The sequence below is a fragment of the Amblyomma mixtum genome, chromosome 8 (genome assembly GCF_055824585.1).
Source record: "Amblyomma mixtum isolate Tamu chromosome 8, ASM5582458v1, whole genome shotgun sequence".
In the NCBI taxonomy this organism is placed as follows: domain Eukaryota; kingdom Metazoa; phylum Arthropoda; class Arachnida; order Ixodida; family Ixodidae; genus Amblyomma; species Amblyomma mixtum.
This window is the reverse complement of record NC_143019.1, coordinates 77,609,603-77,629,828: the sequence shown is the minus strand read 5'-3', so window position 1 is coordinate 77,629,828 and position 20,226 is coordinate 77,609,603. Positions and strand designations below refer to the sequence as shown.

The 20,226-nt window shown below is 44.7% G+C and overlaps 1 protein-coding gene and 1 pseudogene across 1 annotated transcript; both read left to right on the top strand.

Annotated features, from left to right (window-relative positions):
- Positions 1–12,881: 12,881 nt before the first annotated feature.
- On the top strand, positions 12,882–16,617 carry LOC149333101 (uncharacterized). The gene is made up of 3 exons (XM_089557640.1): positions 12,882–12,905; positions 14,972–15,565; positions 16,600–16,617. The coding sequence occupies exons 1-3, from the start codon at positions 12,882–12,884 to the stop codon at positions 16,615–16,617; spliced, it is 636 nt and encodes a 211-aa protein (XP_089413766.1).
- Positions 16,403–17,592, top strand: LOC149333100 (uncharacterized; annotated as a pseudogene).
- The last annotated feature ends 2,634 nt before the right edge of the window (positions 17,593–20,226 follow it).

Here is a 20,226-nt window from a genome sequence, read left to right as displayed (position 1 = left end):
CGTCGCACAGTGAAAGGCCATATTTTCGTGCGAGATCATTATTTCTTGCAAACGCAAACCCCGTAGGCGCTTTCAATTTATGCAAAAGGGGTGCAATCAAACTGGGCTTGAGAGATACTTCATCTTGGGAGCCACGCTGAACGAATGCGCTCGAAATGAATCGCTGTAAACTACTTGAGCGGAAGCGTTACCTGGTAAGTGCAAGAGTTTGTGCAGAACATGAATATATTCTGAATGTACAAAACCAAAATCTTCTCTTAGGTTAAAGCAAAGCAATATGGGACTTCACTTGAATTCAAGATTATTTCCTGCATGAATACAAAGCAATTACAAACCGCTGCTTGGACCCACAGCCGGTGGCCAGTTGGTGGTCCAAAAATTAAAAGTGCATTGTTACTGGCAGTGGTCATGAGAATTATTAAAAACGCAAAGTTATTTTAATAAAATATAGGTATAATATATGGATACAGAGCACTGATTACACAAGGTGGAATTGCCTGCAGAATTAGCAGTGAAGTAAAACGTTGCGGTTTTTCACAGATGGCACATCGTAACACTCAGTGTTGGGGATCCAAAGTTTAAGCACAGCCAGTACAAAGGACAATCTTAGGCATTTAATAAGAGAATGTTTTTTCTTTTATTTTTCACAAATATTTTGATAAAGTCTCAGATCACCAAAAATTGTATTTAAAACTATCGCACCAACATATCCAATAAGCCGTTCACTATATACCTTTTACTTAAGGGGAAAACTGGAATTTTTGGTGGTGAATTTTCTTTGTATCGCAATACTATTAAATACGAAGACAGGAAATGAATGATCTTCTGATTTTCCTCTTTGTGCAACGCGCCGTTTCTGCTTCTTGCATGTGATGAAAGCTTAATAAATTACGCTGGTGTAACAGAGGCTTGCTGTATTCATTGTGTTTTGCCTGTTTTATTATTCAAATCCCAAGCTTCTGCAGCCGTCTGATAGGATTAAGATAAGTGCTGTAAGTCCCGCCCCACAATTCTAAACAATACGACTTGTCGTTACTGGTGATAAATGCAAAATATATGATGCGTAAAATGTTAGTGCCAAAGCAATCGCGAGCTTGTAAACCGGCGTAACAACCGGATGATAGCTTAGAGCTGACAGCAGTAGTTTGTTTCTTGCAATGTAAGTTGTAAAATGTGATACTTAGCTATGTGAAGGACTTAGTATGCAAAAGTGCATTATCGTAGTAACCGCTGTAATTACAGCGTAGTCCAGGGCTTTTTTTGGTGGCTGAAATGCCATGTATTTAGTTTTCTTAGTATTAATAATGAATTTGTTTATATGTGATGATAATATGCTATTTTAGCTAATTCCATGTCCAATACATATTGCAATTACATCTCTTTTTCAGCACTGAATATAATGGCAGATGGCAGCGTCGCAGCGCAAATCAGCATTTGAGGACTAAACACCTCACGAAAGTCGTTAACATAAACAATAACGTGAAAAGCAAGGGCCTAACCACTGACCCCTGTCGCAAACCTGTTAGTGCGCTTTGTAGGGGAGAGGTTCTGTTGCTAATGGATACTATTTGCTGGCGCCTAGCCCAGTGTCCTTCAGGACCCCTACTATGGGAAATAAAGTTTTACCACCACCACCATCGGTAAAGAAACTATGGAATAAATGAAAGGTTTGCCCCGCAAGTCTTATTTATATAGTTTATTAAACATAATATCATTGCCAAATCTATCAAAGCCTTTCTGTGGGTCCAAGAATACCGCTGCAATAAGTTTATTATTATGCAAGACGGTATACAATAATTTGGCGCAAATCTGCGAACTTAGATATCCGAAGTTGAACGTCACGACCTGGTGCGTTACATGATATTAGCAAGAACTGCATGGTGCACTGATGAAAGGACATCTTGAGTGCGTGAGTGACGCCACTGTGCGGTGATGGATATTGAACTTGCCATTCGGTGACGAGAAAAACGTTGTGACTGCAGTCAACACAGCCTACGACGAGCCCAGGGATTCAGCGTGTTGTTCAAGGTGGCAAACAAAGATGGAACCCTAAGGTTGTCTACGTACGGACGGCTCAACAAACTCTCCAAAAAACGACGTTTATCCTGTGCCACTGGTTGCTGATTTTCTGGAGCGGCAGCGCCTTCGCCTGAATTACACAGCGGCTATTGGTAAATCGAGGTGGACGAACGCGACCAGGGGAAGACTGAGTTTTTTAAGCTCGTGCGATCTTTTAGAGGATGATAGACTTCGTGCTCGTGTACCTCCTGCCTCGTGCATCTGGATTATTTTTCATTTTCTCCGACAGATTCGAAAAGCACCTGAGAGCACCTCGTTCAGCCGGTCGTTCCGTGAAGCCGAAAAGTGTCACTTCACTTTGCAACAGTTGAAACTTGCGGTCCAAATGATGACCGCTCAGTGGGTTAGCTAGGACCCCGATGAGACAGCCGCCATCGCTGTTTTTCCCATCCCACCCCTTCAGCTAAGTGCGCGCTGCTGTCTGTGACTGCACCTATTACGGAATTTTATGAAGAGCTTCTTCCCGATATTCAGCTCCTAAACAGCCTCGCGAAAGATGCAGCAGAGTTCTTGAGGGGCTAGGAGGAACAATAGACCTTCTACGATCTCCGACCTCGTCTCAAGAGTACACCCATATTTGAACGTTTCGAAGAGTCAGCCTACACAAGCAATGCCGTGCTCGGTGCAGTCCTTGGGGAGTGGTAGGACTGTCTGGAACGCCGAATCGCATGTGCAAGTCGCACCTTGTCACGATCCGAGACCCTCCGCCACTTAATGCCTAGCCATTGTGGGGGCAGTTAAGAAATTTTAGCAGCATTTGTATAGCCGCCGTTTCCAAGCCATCAGCTGCTACACCTCGTTATATTGGCTGGCGAACATCAAAATTTCTCAGGGTGGCTTGCGTGCTGGAGCTTTCGACTGCAAGAAATCGATGTCTCCTTCGTGTAGAAGTCAGTGAACCATCAGGAATGCCGAATGTATGTCTCGTGCTGCTATCCTGAACAACCGAGCTGTGTCCGAAGGCTAATATGTTTTCTTGGCGCTATCTGTAAGTCTATTCTCACTCAACAACAAAGAGACGACAGTGTACTCCGCCCCCTACGAGAGTATCTTGAAGGGAGCTTTTAGTCTGCCCTCCGAGTCTTCTTGCACGCAGTCTCGTTATGTTTACAATACGGCGTCCAGTAGAACTACGGCCTGACGGAAGCTGTCTATCTGCTCGACGTACCTACACCCTTTCGCGAATATGACCTGCAGGCGTCCCATGACGACCCATCTTCTGCTCACCTCTGTTTTTTACCGAACATTGGTACAGATATGCAAAAAATTACTACTGGCACAATCTAGCAGCAGTAGTCAAGCGTTACGTCCGAACTTGCCGCGAGCGCCAACGTCTCAAAGCGCCGCCTACTAAGCCAACAGAATTACTGCATGGACTCGGCCCATTTCTGTAATCCTCGCTGGTTAGCCATTAACTGTCCTTGCCACTCACTGGCTTAGCCGATGCTATGAGACCAAAGCTCATAGACCAAGGCTCAAGGTGCCGCTGCTGAAATTGCGAGCATCGTAATTCAAAATATTGTGCTTCGTCACGGTGTACCCACGATTGTTTCAACTGACAAGGGAACAGGGTTCACCTCGCCAACTGCAAAGGAGGTTATGCCACTAAGCGGCAGATATCACAGCAAAAAACCGCTTACAACTCTCAAACGGACTCACCCAACTGCTCAACAAGATGACTGCCGATAGGATTTCGATGTATGTCGACGCGGGCCATCAGAACAGAGGCGCAGTAATACCATAGGCCACCTTCGCGTGTCACACTGAGTTCCAAGAAAGGACGCGCTTCATTCTATTTCGTCAAGTGCATGATCGCGAAGCCAGCACCATGCTGGACGCAATTCTGCTTCAAGATAGCGCTAGCTCCCCTGTTGCGGGTGCTCGCCGAGGTTGCCCGCTAATTTGCCCGTCAGCGAATCCGCCTCCAGTGAGCAAACGATGCTCACAGCTATAACCACCGCCACAGGGAAGTAAGTTACCAGCGTAAGGAACAAATCTGAGTGTATAGCCCAATCTTCATGCGAGAGTGCTTTGAAAGGCTTCATAGCCGGTACTTTGCCAATACGGGATGCTCCTCCAACTCAGTGAGGTAAACTGCGAAGTTCTCCCCCAAGGAACTGTTCGCTCCTGTATACAGCCTACCTCAGAAGTTGTCTACGTCATCAGGGAGACGCCGTTGGCACCCGTTAGCCCCTCAAGCGTGTCTACACCAGACGGCAGAAACTTACGACATCCTTTCTCGTTCTGTTTAACATTTCTCTGACTCTAATCGCGCCACCGAGTCAGTGCCCTTCTTAGGAAGAGATGCCACACTACTATCCATCTTGGGGCGTCGTAAAGCGGCCTAACACTATAATATCCACTTGGCAAGCTATGGGCAAGCTAGCGGGCCAGCAAGTTGTCGTCTTCCCTGTTCGAGCTCCCTGCTGCGTGGCGTGTCGAGCACGTCTAAGTAAACCTTCTCTGCGTACTTCCACCGTTCGGCGATTACATTATGCGACGCATTCGTGCATCACCTGATTGATATGGTGCATACGGTCAGTGGTCAAGTAGCCTCTAAGGGGAGACGCGCCAAATAAAATGGCCAGAAGAGATTTCTCGATTCCTGCATATGTATTTATTCTTCAACCCTATGGCCTTCACCTATCTCGTGAAAAAAAGGTATAGCAAAATATGCATAACAAAGGTAGAAAATGACTATTTTTAATCAAGGTTACAGCGATCATCATCATCCTGGCCCCGCACCCTTTGCTCTGCGAATGTGGCCTTAGAACGCTGAATTCTGGCAAGCATTGAACACATAGAGAATGTGAGCACCTCCCACCCTTGGCTTCTCTGCAGGCAAGGCGTCGCCGCGCCCGCGCCCGTCGTCAAGTGCAGTAATTGTAGCCTCGCGGCCCATCGCGAAATGCACGGATTTCTGATGACGGAGTAGCGCCATCTTACTATGGCAATGATGAGGACAGGTCACAAGATAAGAACATTTGCTTGTTTCTATGTAGCATCCTCTGAACAAAGGCATGCGAAGCGATAAACTGGGCAAACGATGAAATAAAATTTACAGTTTATTTTCACAGGCTTTCCTTTTTTCACGATTGCTATCACTCAACCTCAGGCGTTTCGTAACAAATGGCAGTAGAATGAGTACAACGATGCATGTTTTCGTGTTTTCTCATTTTTTTTCTAGGAATTAATTCATGGTGAATAAATCTGACGCTGTCATGATGTTTGTTGCAAGAGACATGCGTTAGTGAACTTTTCTTGACTTTGAAATGACGACTACATGGCGGTCAGTGACATTGCAAAGAGCATTTGCTTTCGTTCTGCGTGCACTTTACGGAACGAATGCATTTACTACTCCCTCCCCCCCTTTTTTTTTTGCAAAGACGTCACTGCTTCATCTCCCACCTATGAACTTTATAATACTGAACGTCATATGCAGTCTTATCAAAAGGTTGTCGTGTATGTGTTGGCAGAACAGCCTAGAAAACATTTTTTCCATGCACACCCAGTCGCGTGTCAGTTTAAAGTTATGGGACACATCTAGTTAGCTGTTTCAGGGCTAAAACTAGAGAGAGACCGTAAAAGAAAAAAGCGCACTGAAAATTCAGCACGTTACAGTAGCGCTCCTTTCACGCCAGCGATCCATTATTCCACTATGCATGCTAGGGAACACTGCCTGCTCTTCATATTTCCCGACCACGAGGCGCTAAACTACCGAGGGCAGTAAGTGAGACAGATGTAGGCATTTGTCCTGCAGCTGCCTTAGGGATACAGCTGATTATAAGTTACGACAGATTTTCTGATGGTAACGGGGGAGGGGAAGTCAACCGAAGTAAAGTATTTAACTGCCTCACATATAGTTACCAATGTTGACCGCTGACACGGGGTCGATAAAGCCGTTGAATCTCATCTGTTGCAGGCAAGACAGAGAGTGGGAAATAAATGTGTGTGGTGGCCGGTGGGCAACTAATGATCTGTGCTCTCGACGAGTGGCGCAAGGTACAGATAATTTCTTGCGATGTTCTTATGATGTGTTCTGCTCTGTAGAAGTTCTGGTTATGGATGTGGCTATACATTTCTTGTTTTGAGGAGTCACATGATATATCCCCTCGTGTTTTAAGTTGGCTCGGCTAGAATAGGGCGAGCGGTATTGGTGAGCCGCAACAAGAAATTTACTCTCGTGTTCTGGCATAGCTGCATGATTACATTTTGATCTGAGTGAATGAAGTTATGCACATTATGATGCATAGATAAATCATCTGCGGATAAAGTGCCCTTGTAGTCTTGATCACATTTCTTTTCTCTCAGCCACGGCTTCGTATTCCTTTAGATTTAATCATGTCCTCCTGTTCGTACTGTCCAAAGACTTCTTTTAATGTGACACACCTCATGCTTTTCCGCAGCACTTACCACGTGTTCCTTTCAGTAAATGTCAACCTTTCCTGCCTCCTAAAAGTTTTCCAATAGTCTTAATGCTCCCATCAGGGTAATATATATTTCAATGACGGTTGAAATAAATGTGAGTCCTAAAAAATAACCTTAAGCCAGGAATGACACGTTGCTGAATACCTCGAGAAAGTATGTTGTTGGAGAGTGCAGTTTCGACGCGTCAGAAAGCATTTCGAGCTGCAAAAATTAATGCCTCGGGTCGCGATTGACGCATGTGTGAATACTTTGGTAAATACTGGTCTAAGGATAGTTCACATGCGGCACCGCTAAGAACCAGGAATTTTTTAAAGAATACTCTTAGAAAAACTTGATACGCTGCTGCTCTGTAGAAAAATGCTGCACTTCAGAAAAAAAAATTTCTAAAAGGCAGAAACTGGAGAGAGGTCAGTGCATGGAGTGTAGATAGCAAGGTTCTTCTTCTCTCTCTCCTGTTTTTACAAACGAAAGTCCTTAACATAACACGGATATTCAAAGGTGAAGTATTCTGTGAACATTCCCAAAGAAGCTCTGCGTAGGCATAGTGTTTTTCAATATTTGTCGTTGAACTCACTTAACCTACACGGTTATTTCATTATGCGTTATCCAGCTAGCACATTCAGACTGGAAAAAAGGGCTCAGATTCCTTTTTGCTTGAACCTGAAGTGCAACGGCACATGACATGGCTGTCCAGCTACATCCATCTGCGTCACTGCGCGCTTGCTAGCACGCTGATCTTAACAGCCCCCAGAGAGGCTGTTAGAAAAACTTTTACAGTTGCCACCACTGACTCTGGCGGATGCGCTCCTCTGGGGTGCAGTCAAAAGTTGAGGCTTCACACATCCCTCGGGTTTTTTAGCTTTGCTAGCGAAATAGTGTTTTCGCATTAAAAATGGAAAGGGAAACTCACCGGTAACAAGCAGACGAGATCAAGCTGAAGACATGCGATGTTAAAAATTGGCTGTGGTTTAGCTCTGGTTGAACCTGGAGGATTTCGAAAGCAACATCTGCCCGTAACCATATATCGTTGTGTGAGCCACATTGCCCACAGCAAAATACCCGAATGCGCTTCGTGACAGCCTGAATGCTTGTGGTTACGCTCCATGAACCTAGTCAAATCTTTTCAATTAGACGGAGTTTTGTAAGAAGACATTTCAATCTACATCGTACTCCTACTTAGCACTGGCCTACTTTAGCACTGGTCCTTTAAAGCGTAGGCTCAAAGAAATTGTAATTTATCCAAATCCTAGGCTTCCGGTTCTACAGGAGGCTTTCCCATGCAGGTTTCTTGCCGCGGCATGTTTTTCCATATTCTTCATTCCACTACCGCAAAGAATTTTGCCTATTGAAATTTTGAGCACCTTCAGCAGATAGAACTCAGGGGCAGCTAACAAAGAAATTAGAACCTATTGTGCGCGCTCCACTTCGTCCGACACTACGTTTTTAATTGGGACTCAGCTTTCAGATGGCAGGAAATATGAAAAAATCGGCTCTTCTATAATTCGAAGCGTCTGCTTGTCTTAATAGACGATATGCGAAATGCGCAGCGCCATCTCTCGGCGCTCCGAGAACTAAGTCCTCCATGTTGGTTCGGTACAGAAAACCAAACCACGGCCCAGCGTTTTGTTAAAACGGCTGCGCTTCGTTTGAAACGGGAACGCCGATGCACTCTTGCGCTACGCTGCCCACTATGCAAAGACACTACGGTGAGTGCCAGAACCAGGTGCGTTCCAACTTTTCATTTTTCTATTTTTTTTTTTACTCTGTCCCAACATTCGCCAAATGCCATGCGATTGAGGTGTCATGTATCAGCACGCCGATCAGTGCACAGGTGTCGCTTTCTGCGCTGATATTTCAGAACGCTTTCTGGGTGATTTGCGTTTTGAATTCAGATAGGGACCACCGCCATTGTTGTCTCTGATCAAAATTAGAAAAGCCGATTTCGTGCATTTATGAACTCTCTCATAGCGCATAGTCGGTCGGACGAGAATTATGCAAAGTTTTAGCGGCCTCCGCCTGTGTTCCTCGAGCCTGTGTTCCATTCGCGAGAAAGCGCATTCATTAATGTGCAGGCAAATCGTGGCCATGGGCACTCAGTGCGCTCCATCTACATTCCTCGATAGTTTGTGCCGTGGCGAACTAAGTGCACTCGAAGAACCACACGCCGATTACTGCTTAGCTTGCAACGTGTTCAGTTACCTTTTCCCCTGTTCAGTTAGTTATAGAGGGCTAGCAACCTCTCTGGATAATGCAGTTGTTGCAGGATCCCACACACTCTTTTCTTATAATGTTGTGCGATCGCGCCCGCATGTATCTTATGCGCGTTTATTCATCTTTGTGCAGCAATACACCCTACCCCCACGTATAAAAACTCAGGTGCAAGTACTTTACTTTTTGAGGATCCCTACATTCGATATCTGCGGCGATGAAAGTCTGTGAAAAAAAAAAGGGATAATGTTGCTACTTTATTGTGAAGGAGGGACGCCTTTCCAAACTAGCAAGTACGCGCGACAGTGTTCTAAAAACGCTTCCCGCCGTCTTATTTTATTATCGTTGTGTCAAGCTCCAGTAGCTTGCTCCGCAAGAAAGCCATATGTCCAGGTTTGGGAGCAAGCAAATTAAGTGTCAGAACCAACCGAACATGCAAATTTCACCCCTGCACACACAGCTTGACCAGCGTATCGAGTCCGTGCATGCACCTATACAGCTATATCATCGTTCTCTAATAAAGCCGCCCCGGTGCATCAGTGGCTATGGCGCTCGGCTGCTGGCCCGAAAGACGCGGGTTCGATCCCGGCCGCGGCGGCAGCATTTCAATGGGGGTGAGATTGTAGAGGCCCGTGTGCTGTGGGATGTCAGTGCACGTTGAAGAACTGGTCGAAATTTCCGGAGCCCTTTAATATGGCTCCCTTATAGTCTCAGTCGCTTTGGCACATTAAACCCATAAACCAAACCATATAATCAAGCGCGCATTTCATAGCAGCGGGCAATAAAGATCCGTGCTACCGTCAGTGCTGTTATTTAAACAGGGTGCAAGATTGCGATTTCCTCTTTGCGCAACTTTTTTCCTGGCTTTTCTCGCAACGTATTGATGCAAAATATGGATATCGTTCGATTCAATATCTCAAGTACGAAATCTAAAAAAAGACTGCTTCTTTCATAACAATATTTTATTTTATTTATTTGTACCTCCGAGGCCCTGAAGAGCACTGGGTGAGGGGGGCATATCGAAAAAGGAATATGCGGAAATAATAAGACATAATAACTGTACAACGGACGCGGTACAAGGCAAATACACAATAGGAACACGAAGTTGGTAGAAAACGGAGTTAAAATATAACCGTGCCTACTTTCCTTTTCTTAATATCGACTGATAACATCGCAATACTCGCGCCAACTGCGTCTTAAGCAAGACGCGGTTTCAACGAATTGTGGCGAAAATCAACCGGCGCCGGGTTCTGAAACGGTGACGTTGAAACCCGCGGATGTGCATTACACATTGTAGCAAAGAAATGGCATTACACAGCTGGTCGAGGGTCTTGTGTGATTATACTGCAATGCACGAAGCTCCTGTCATCGGCGCGAACGAAAATTAGTACTGTCACAGTATGTCAACACATGTCCGCACTCAGCGCAAAATAACCGCCCGCTACCCTACCAGATGAATTCGTGTCCAGCTGAAAATAAAATAGCCACGATAATGCGCGTTGCTTGAACCGGTACTTTAATGCGCGCATTGAAACGACTACGGCACAGGGTTCGACTGTCGAACGCACTTTCGAGTGCCGATTATTGCGATCATCAGCGCCAGACTTCAAGCGAAGCGCAGGACGCGGCAGGAGTAAGCTGGCGCCTACTGAAAACACCTACATTTGGTAAAAGATGAGCAGTGCAAGCAGCGCAGCAGCTGAAGCTCGCCTTTTGAAATTTCACTCGCAAGATTCATGACAGCTATACCGGTGTCAGGAAAGTACGCACAGAAAACGATGCACCAGCTCGACGAGCGTGACCGGACCAAAATGGAAACCAGAAGCTGTGGGCACGGTGTTGCCAGACCACCAAGCAATTTCGCATATCGTCGATTGTTTTCCTTTTTATGCGAAGCATACTACTTTAGCTACCACTTCAGCCCTTCACCGTGGTTATGCGCCTCCAAATCACGTGATACATGACGTCACACCACGTGATACGATGACGTCACGACAGTAGAGAAACGGGGGCCCACCTCGCGCCGTCGCTGTTGTTGTGCGCCTCCAAATCACGTGATACATGACGTCACACCACGTGACACGATGATGTCACGACAGTGGAGAAACGGGGGCCCACCACGCGCCGTCGCTGTGGTTGTGCGCCTCCAAATCACGTGACACGATGATGCCACACCACGTGACACGATGACGTCACGACAGTGGAGAAACGGGGGCCCACCACGCGCGGTCGCTGTGGTTGTGCGCCTCCAAATCACGTGACACGATGATGCCACACCACGTGACACGATGACGTCACAGCAGTGGAGAAACGGGGGCCCACCTCGCGCCGTCGCTGTGGTATTGCGCCTCCAAATTACGCGACACGATGATGCTTCGCATTCTCCAGGCTTAACCAAGTTAAGCCTCAGCCATTTTTTTTTAGTTAATGAAATCTACCATTAGGAAACGTACCGGGCGGCGTAATTTTTACCTAAGTGGAAAGCTTGTTTCTTCGTCATCAGAAATGGAGCCTCATTTTGGTTCCACACGCAGAGGTAACCACAACTCAAAGTGCTTCTTAAGCTGTTGACACAGTCGATGTTGTCAAGCTGAACTAAATGTCACTAACACAATAGCGCGCATGGCCGGCGTAAGATTTCCTTTTCCATTCTAGCAGTATGTGGGTGTCACCTCACTACCATCGGTTCTGATGGATGCGCGGTATCAACATTTTCTCATCTCTATCTTTCTGAGAATTGACGTCATCAGGCGAGTGGTCGTTGCTCCAAAGGAATAGCAAGGCATAACTCAGGCGCAGCTGTCACTTAGCGGCCTTCGCCACAAGCACTGCAGCTGTCGTCGACTTGCACTTTGGCATTACGCCTGAACTACCAGCAGTTGTCGCATTAAAGAAGTTCGGAACGCAAGAGGTCTACACGGTATACTACTGTCAAAATTTTTCGTCCAAAATGTGCGGAACATCTAGCAATAGTTGTTATAACTGAACCCGCCACAAAACACATACCTTCAACGTCCACTCGGCTGCTGAACCAAAATACACGGGTTCAATCCCGGCCGCGCCGGTCGAATTTCTATGGAGGTTAAATTCTAGAAGCCCTTGTTCTGTGCGATCTCAGTGCACGATAAAGAACCACAGGTGGTCGAAATTTCTGGAGCCCTTCACTACGGCGTTTCTTATAGTCTAACTCGTTTTGGAACTTAGATGCCATAAACCATAAACCATACCCTTCGGTTCAGTGCGGTTCAGTGAACGTACCCCAGTTCACGCATCTTGCAGTTACTCCTACACTTACTCGGGCAGAGGGTGGATCCACTGCACATGTATAATGCCTTTACAGCATGAGAACCGTAATCCCTTGCCATATAATTACAGTGAAAATCACGCTGCATTCGCACAAAATTGCTTCGTCGAATAACTAAGTGCCAGTTGTAAAGTGGTACTGTACCTGAAGATCACAACGTATAGCACTGCACACCACGCATTTGATGAGAACCCCTGTAATGGCACATCAACCTGCGTATGTTTCTAGCTTGGAGGCACACATGAATGAAGCAGCAGTAATATAAACACTCTTTATCACCACCAGAGCAATGCGTTGTCCTATGCAGTAAATTGCTTTAGGGAATATGTGGAGCAAAGTACGGGCATCAAGTTAGCGTAAGCTGCACCGTTTGTTTTATATCTGCCCTTATGAATCTAAAGAGATTCGGAAAAGCTGATCGTTGCCATTTGGTGCATGCAGCTCAATCATTGCAATTTGGTTGGAACATATTGAATGGGGGCGTTTAAACGCCGGTGCTGCAATCTGGTCTATTAATAGCACTGTAGTGGAGGGCTCCGAGTTAATATTTCCGCGTCCTGCGTTTCATGCACTGGGAAGTAAGCGCAGATTTCAAAAGTGCTTCAATTCACTTGAACCAGTATGCAGCGTCCGGTCTGAGCTAAACTAATGAGCCCCAGAACGCCATCGTCTCAAGTGCGTGAGAAGAGACCTATAAAAAATGGGCAAAATTTTTGCGCTACTAGTTGGCATTCTAAACCCGACTATTCTTGCGCTCTTCGTTGCAATGTTTTCTGCTACCAACTTTCACATACTTAGAGCATTCTTCACACACTCTTAAACGAGTATCATGACTGCACCAAATTGGTTAAAAAACACAACCATGGCAGAACTTTTGCTTCAGCAGGTATCCAACTGAAGCCCATAAAGTTTGAAAGTTACCAAAATCGCGGGGACAGTCTCTGAGCAGCTATCATCGTTATGGTCAAGACGGCCATTATTTCGTCCTTGAATAAGAGGCCATAGGCTTAAGAATAAGAATAGCATTGCAGGCATTGGGAAGGGTTAACATAATATTGAACTTCTAGTAGTTAAGGCGCACCTACGCTTAAAAACGTTTTTGGGACTAGAAACATCAGAAACGTTGTGACGTAATTAAACACTATGCAATACACCGCACGCTCTTTATTCTACTTGCTTTACTAAGAAATATTATTTTCTGCTGAGGCATATTGCGGATTTATAGCTCGCCAGCTGCAGGACCCATTCGAAATTACATATTAAGTTCTGCTCCGTAGCGGCAACTCCTGGCAACAGCATGAAATATAGTTTCCTTGTAAATGATCTCCTAGATAAGATGCGTTTTAGAGAGGACTTTAACGGGGTTGCGGGGCTCTTCTCAGTGACTTTAGTACTGGTATCAGTGACGTTAAACCTCGCATGTAAAGCGCTCCCCAATGATGCTCCCGTCGCTGCTTTCAGCTGTGAACACGGACGCTTCTGGTAGGCGCGGCTTGAGAGAAGGCCCAAACTATGAACGATAGGTCCCCGGATAGGTACCGGGGTCGGAAATCAAAGTTAAACTGAGCCACTCATTGTCGCAAGCAAATCAACGCAGGTTTTTACCCTCTCACATCTTCTCGTGGGTCACAGTAAAAACAGTATATGCACGCTCAGTTTATCGCGATACAAGGAATAAGAACGCAGTCGCTGGCTCTTGCGGAGTTCCGTGATTCGTGCGGACGATAGGATTTCTCTGACGATGACATTTTCCGAGTACTCTGAAGAAGACAGAGTAGCATCGCCTAAAGAAAATATCAGACCTATGCGTTGCTCCTTCGCACTGCGGGGCCCCAGAATGAAACCATTCTCGTTGATGAACAAGCGTGACAGCACACGAAGCAACCACGAAGAAAGGGCATAATGTGGCACTGAATTACAACTTATTCTTTATTGTAATTGCAAGACGCTGCTCTGTCTTCAATATTCTGGCATGTACATGTGTACACGTCTGCGTCTCCCAACAAAACCGGAAAAAATCATAGAAAGACAACGGAAACTTGACCATGAGGGGCACATAGGCACAGAAAATCGACCAAAAAGCATAGCTATTAAGACGTAGCTAGGTCATTCAAAATTGGGACAGACAGAAGCACTAATGAAATTCATTTTTGCGAGTGCGGCCCACCGATAATTAGTCTTTTGAGCTTCTTTTCATCTTTGTATATATATTTCCAATTTTAGAACACGGATAGCATGGGCTAGGGAAACGTTCATAAGAACTTGTCTACCCTTTATTAAAATAAGCAAACTACATGATCGGAGAAAATGGCAAGCGAAAAAAGCACGTGAGGATGGTATGCAATCTTAGTAGTGGCGGTCTCCCGTAAGATCTGGCTACTGTTCTCACTAAATGCTTCGATAACACAATTCTCTCTGTAAGCATGCGCACATTTGCTATCTGCGCCTTCTTCGGTGCTCGCAAAAAGTTGTTGCGTCCAGCAAGCGAATATTGCCATCTGCCCTCGCTAGCTCTATAGCTACCAAAAGTAAATTCAGCTACCAGGTCGCGTGCACAATATTTCTTGAAATGGATGTCCTTCAACATGGTACTTAATCGAACGGCTTAACGATACCCAGCAGCACTTACTAATCGTTCGGTAGGTAAAGCACTTCTAAGCAAGCAAGTTTTTATTACATAATTTGCCTGTAACTACATGCGCGAAAAGTGCCAGTTTCGTGTGAGCCGGCTTGTGGATGTATTTCAGAGGTCCAGTACTGTAACTATCAGCAGCGTTTCAAACCATGCAGTAAACCGAATATTAACAAGGAACAGCACTTGGGCTATTTCCAATCTGTATATTGTGGTTTTCAGCATGTATGCTGGGAGGAACATGATGAAAGGGACAAGAGTGGGCATGGGAACAACGCTACAATGCAGCCGACCATTTGTTCCGCTTCTGCCTGTTCCAGATCGTGACCATCTCCAGCACAAGCACCGACGCGACGCCTTATCGGTGTTGCGATGGTTTTCTGCCACACGTGCTGCAGCAAGACAAGCCAGCGCGAAGTGACGTGTGTTCCGCCAATCTTCTGGATACCACGCCAGCGCCAGTTACCGCGGCTCTTCCTGGACTGTTGACCGAAACTGCATCGACATCATCAAGCCCGCTCTACTTAAGCAACAGGCGACGCCCGCAACAGTTTAGTGGGCATGGGAACAACGCTACAATGCAGCCGACCAATTTGTTCCGCTTCTGCCTGTTCCAGATCGTGACCATCTCCAGCACAAGCACCGACGCGACGCCTTATCGGTGTTGCGATGGTTTTCTGCCACACGTGCTGCAGCAAGACAAGCCAGCGCGAAGTGACGTGTGTTCCGCCCATCTTCTGGATACCACGCCGGCGCCAGTTACCGCGGCTCTTCCTGGACTGTTGACCGCAACTGCATCGACATCATCAAGCCCGCTCTACTTAAGCAACAGGCGACACCCGCAACAGTTTAGTGGGCATGGGAACAACGCTACAATGCAGCCGACCAATTTGTTCCGCTTCTGCCTGTTCCAGGTTAGTTACACATCTTCTAAGCGCTCCAGTAATGCATTCCTTGTTGTGTTCCCGTGCCCACAACTGCTTTTGAATCATGTGCATGAGTGTTTCTGCGTAATGAAATTGCTGCTGTGTGGGGATGTCGAGCTGAATCCTGGGCCGAACAAAACTGGTGCCGCGAGGAATGCCCAGTCGGTTCAAGACGCTCCGGACAGCGGAAGCGAAGCGGTTTTAGCATTGCTTCATGACCTTAGGGACCGTTCTGCTAAAATTGAGGAAGGACAGGAGCGTATATTCAGTTCCTTGCAAGACCTCACAGCCAATCAGAAAGAATTGAGCGGACAGATTGCAGACCTTTCGATACGCCTTAATTCGGTTGAAGATAAACTGGAGCTTCTAGATGAAGTTCGTGAAGATTTGGCGACGGTGAAAGAAAATGCTGAAAGGGCACTGGACGAAAATGAGAACCTTAAAATCCGTTTAAACGATTTAGAGGATAGGTCTCGAAGGGAAAATCTGGTGTTTTTCAATGTTCCAGACGTATCGACTGAATCATGGGCTGAATCTGAGAAAAAGGTACGGGAAATTATTGAAGACGAAATGACTGTAACCTTAGCTGAAATGGACATTGAGCGTGCCCATAGAATTGTTACGGCTGGACCAGAGAAAACTCGACCAATACTGGTCAAATTTTCGCATCACAAAATCAGGGAGAGAGTTTTCGGTGCAAAGACAAAATTGAAGGATTCAGCCGTCTCGATTAGCGAAGATTTTTCTAAGGCCACCAGGCATGCGCGGAAGAAACTTGTTCAATTCGCAAAGCAAACTGAGCCCGAAGAATCATTTAGCCTCCGCTACAACAAGCTTATTCTTAAGAAAAGATGTTACGTGTACTGCCCTATAACTGATAGTGTCCGGGAAAACAATTCAACACGTGTTGTAACCAACTCAAGCCCTTCAAGCCATTCTTCTCCAAGATAACTAGATAAGGATCAGCATCGACCTGCGCAAACACTTAGAAACATTTCTATCCTTTTCACTAATATACGCAGTGTTTTTTGTCATCGTGACAGCTTATCCTGCACCGCCGATACCATGGGGGCTGATATTATCGTACTAACAGAGACTTGTCTCAATGAATCCGTGCGCAATAGCGAAGTATTTTCCTCACAAAAGTGTTACCATATATTTCGTTGTGACCGCCCTTCTGGCCGCGGCGGCGGCACTTTAATCGCTGTATCTGAGGATATAGAATGCTTTGAAGTTAACCTTGATACTACTCTGGAGTTCATTTGTGTCCAGATCAAAATTAACAACAAAGCTCTCCTCTTTTGTGCATGTTACCGTCCACCATCTACTGCCGTTGGCTTCTGTAATGACCTCCATGACATTCTTAACAGAATTCAAACAAGGTTTCCTAATCGGCCTATTTTTCTTTTTGGTGACTTTAACTTTCCTGCCATTAATTGGTCAGACACTCATTTAGGCAACGATGGATCATCAGAATCAACAAGTTTTTCAGCACTTTGCTCCACCTTTTCATTAACACAGGTAGTCACACAACCTACAAGGGTGACATCTACAAGCTCAAGCATATTAGACCTTTTGCTAACTAGTTCTCCAGACCTTGTTTCCGACGTAAGCTACTTGCCAGGTTTAAGCGATCATTGCCTACTCCTTATCGAATTAATCTTGCCGTCTAACAAATCGCGAAATAAAACAAACCATTTACGACTATGCTAAGGCAAATTTTACGTCAATTAATGATGGCCTGAAGCTATTTTTTGATGACTTTCTCATAAAGTCTGACCAAAGGTCTGTTAATGAAAATTGGTGTTTATTTAAGAACAAACTACATGAGCTAACTGAATTGCATGTTCCTCGAAGAATCATCACTACTAATGGCAGGTCACCATGGTTCCCCCGGTCATTAAAACGCCTTGGTAACAAAAAAAGACGGTTATATTCCAAGGCAAAGTCATCGGGAAAACCTCAACATTGGACAGCACTCAGAGGTGTGGTTGAGGAGTACAAAAATGCGTTAAAAATAGCCAAGGAGCGATATTTTAACGTTACTCTGCCATCACTTTTACTAACTGATCCAAAAAAGTTCTGAAACGCTGTCAACGGTTCAGATCAGCCATCAGTATCTCTTCTCGATGCACAATCAAATCCCATCCCTATTAGCGACAGTGCTAATGTACTTAATGAAACTTTTGCTAAGGCATTTTATCTCTCCTCAAGCACATCACTACCGGATTATAATGGTCACATCACATTCCCAATGGAACCCATTCATTTTGATTTTGAAGGCATCATAACTATCATAGATCACATGAAACTATCCTCTTCTTGCGGTCCAGATAATATCAGCAGTAAAATTCTGAAAAACACTAAAGTATATTCTGCTATAATACTGTCAAAAATTATTTCAGCAATCCCTACAAGACGGTGAACTCCCAGATGACTGGAAATTGGGTAAGGTGGTTCCACTCCACAAATCAGGCGACAAACACCTTTCACTCAACTATCGACCAATATCATTAACCAGCATTCCTTGCAAGATAATGGAGCATGTCATCCTGTCTCACCTAGCTAACTTTCTTGAGTCATCTTCGTTCTTCAACTGTGCACTACATGGTTTTAGAAAATACTTCTCTTGCGAAACACAATTAATAAGTCTTACGAGCAATATTAACTTCATACTTGATCATGGCAATGAGGCTGACTGTATTTATTTAGACTTTCGCAAAGCATTTGACACAGTGTCGCACAACTTACTTCTTTACAAACTAAGTAAACTTAATATTGACCATAATGTACTAAGGTGGATTGAGTGCTTTTTGTCTAACCGATTGCAGTATGTACACGCTAATGGCTTTAACTCGTCATCCATTCCTGTGACCTCCGGCGTCCCACAAGGTTCTGTCATAGGTCCTTTGCTGTTCCTTGTATATATTAATGACCTGCCTAACAATGTAACATCTTCAGTAGGACTCTTTGCGGACGATTGTGTCGTTTACCGCGAAATAAAAAATACGAATGACGTTGAATTACTTCAGGCAGACCTAACCACTATCTCTAACTGGTGTTCACAATGGCAAATGACTCTTAATACGACTAAATGCAAAGTAATGCGCTTTTCCCGTCGCGAAAATTCAAGTCCCGTTGCCTACACTATTTCTTCTTCCTTGCTAACACCCGTGGAATCTTATAAATATCTCGGCGTCATTCTAACATCAGATCTAACTTGGAAAGCACACGTCAGCTCTATCATAGCTTCCGCTAACCGCATGCTTGGATACCTTAAGCGCAATTTTTACTTAGCACCAAGCCCTGTCAAGCTTCTTCTGTATAAGTCACTTGTGCGCTCAAAATTAGAATACGCTAACTCTGTATGGGACCCTTTCAGTAACACACTCATCGACGCCCTAGAAGCTGTGCAGAATAGAGCAGCGCGTTTCATTGTGCGCAACTATGATCGTGCTTCCAGTGTCACAGAAATAAAAAATAGTTTATTGCTAACCCCTCTTGCTCTGCGCAGAAAAGTGTCCCGTCTGTGTCTGTTTTTTAAAATTTACAGCATGAACTCTACTCTGAAAGAAGCATTGATCACATTACCAACATATGTTTCATCCCGCATCGATCACTCACGGAAAGTTGGCGTTCCTCGTTGCCGGACAACATCCTGCATAAATTCCTTTATCCCAAAAACATCGTCGGAGTGGAACCACCTACCACCACATATTGTAGCTGCAAAGGACCTTGATGAGTTTAGGGCACTGTTGTCATTACAATATGGTTTACCATAGCCTCAGTTGGTTCACTTCGTTTTGTATATTGTGTATTTAGCCCTGTTCCTTTTTTTTCGCATGCACTTTGTTCTCTTAAAAGCCTTCTGCCATCGTACCCGTTCAATGTTTCTACGAAGGGTGATGTTCTAGTTCATATCTTTGTGTTTCCATGAAATGTTTTTTGACTTTTTGTGAATTTATTCGTTTTGGTGTTGGTATTCCTAATCATTGTATTGTTTCGCTTTTTTGAATCATGTATTTTCTTGCAGCTAGTTTTTTATTTTTGCAATCATGCATATCATTTTTTCTAGGCATGCCTATGTATGCGTTAACCCCTTTTTGTAACAGTTTCATTTTATATCTATGTACCACTCCCCTCAATAATGCCCTGTGGGTCATGAGGGTATCAGAAATAAATAAATAAATAAATAAATAAATAAACGGAAGCACACATAGATTTTTATTAGCACCCAAGAACCACCCTGCTGAAAAAATTGTATGATGCAATAAACTCATACAGTTTATCATAAAAATATGATAGACGTATAATACAAATCATACAAAATTACCATAAAATGTCATACATTTCTGTAAAATCATACAGTCATCATCGAGATGTCATAGAATATCATACAAATTGTATGATATATCATTCAGATTGTATGATGTTCTATGATGAAGCCTCTATGAGGCTATTGCATCATATAGCTTTTTTCAGCAGGGCAATTTGTAGACATTACTCCGACTGCTTCTTTCTTGTTAGTGTAACTGGGAAGAATTATTTTGTCGCTTCTTTCACGGATGGATTGAATGTACATAGGGAAGCAATGAAGCAAGACTTAATTGCCAGTCAATTATTTTCTGCTCTCTTTCAATACCACTGAG

Bases quoted from the DNA above. Each gene is read 5' to 3' on its own strand.
- LOC149333101 (XM_089557640.1), top strand. From the start codon at position 12,882: ATGGCAGAACTTTTGCTTCAGCAG. The intron at 12,906-14,971 runs GTATCCAACTGA...TGCCTGTTCCAG, and splicing joins CAGAACTTTTGCTTCAGCAG to ATCGTGACCATCTCCAGCAC.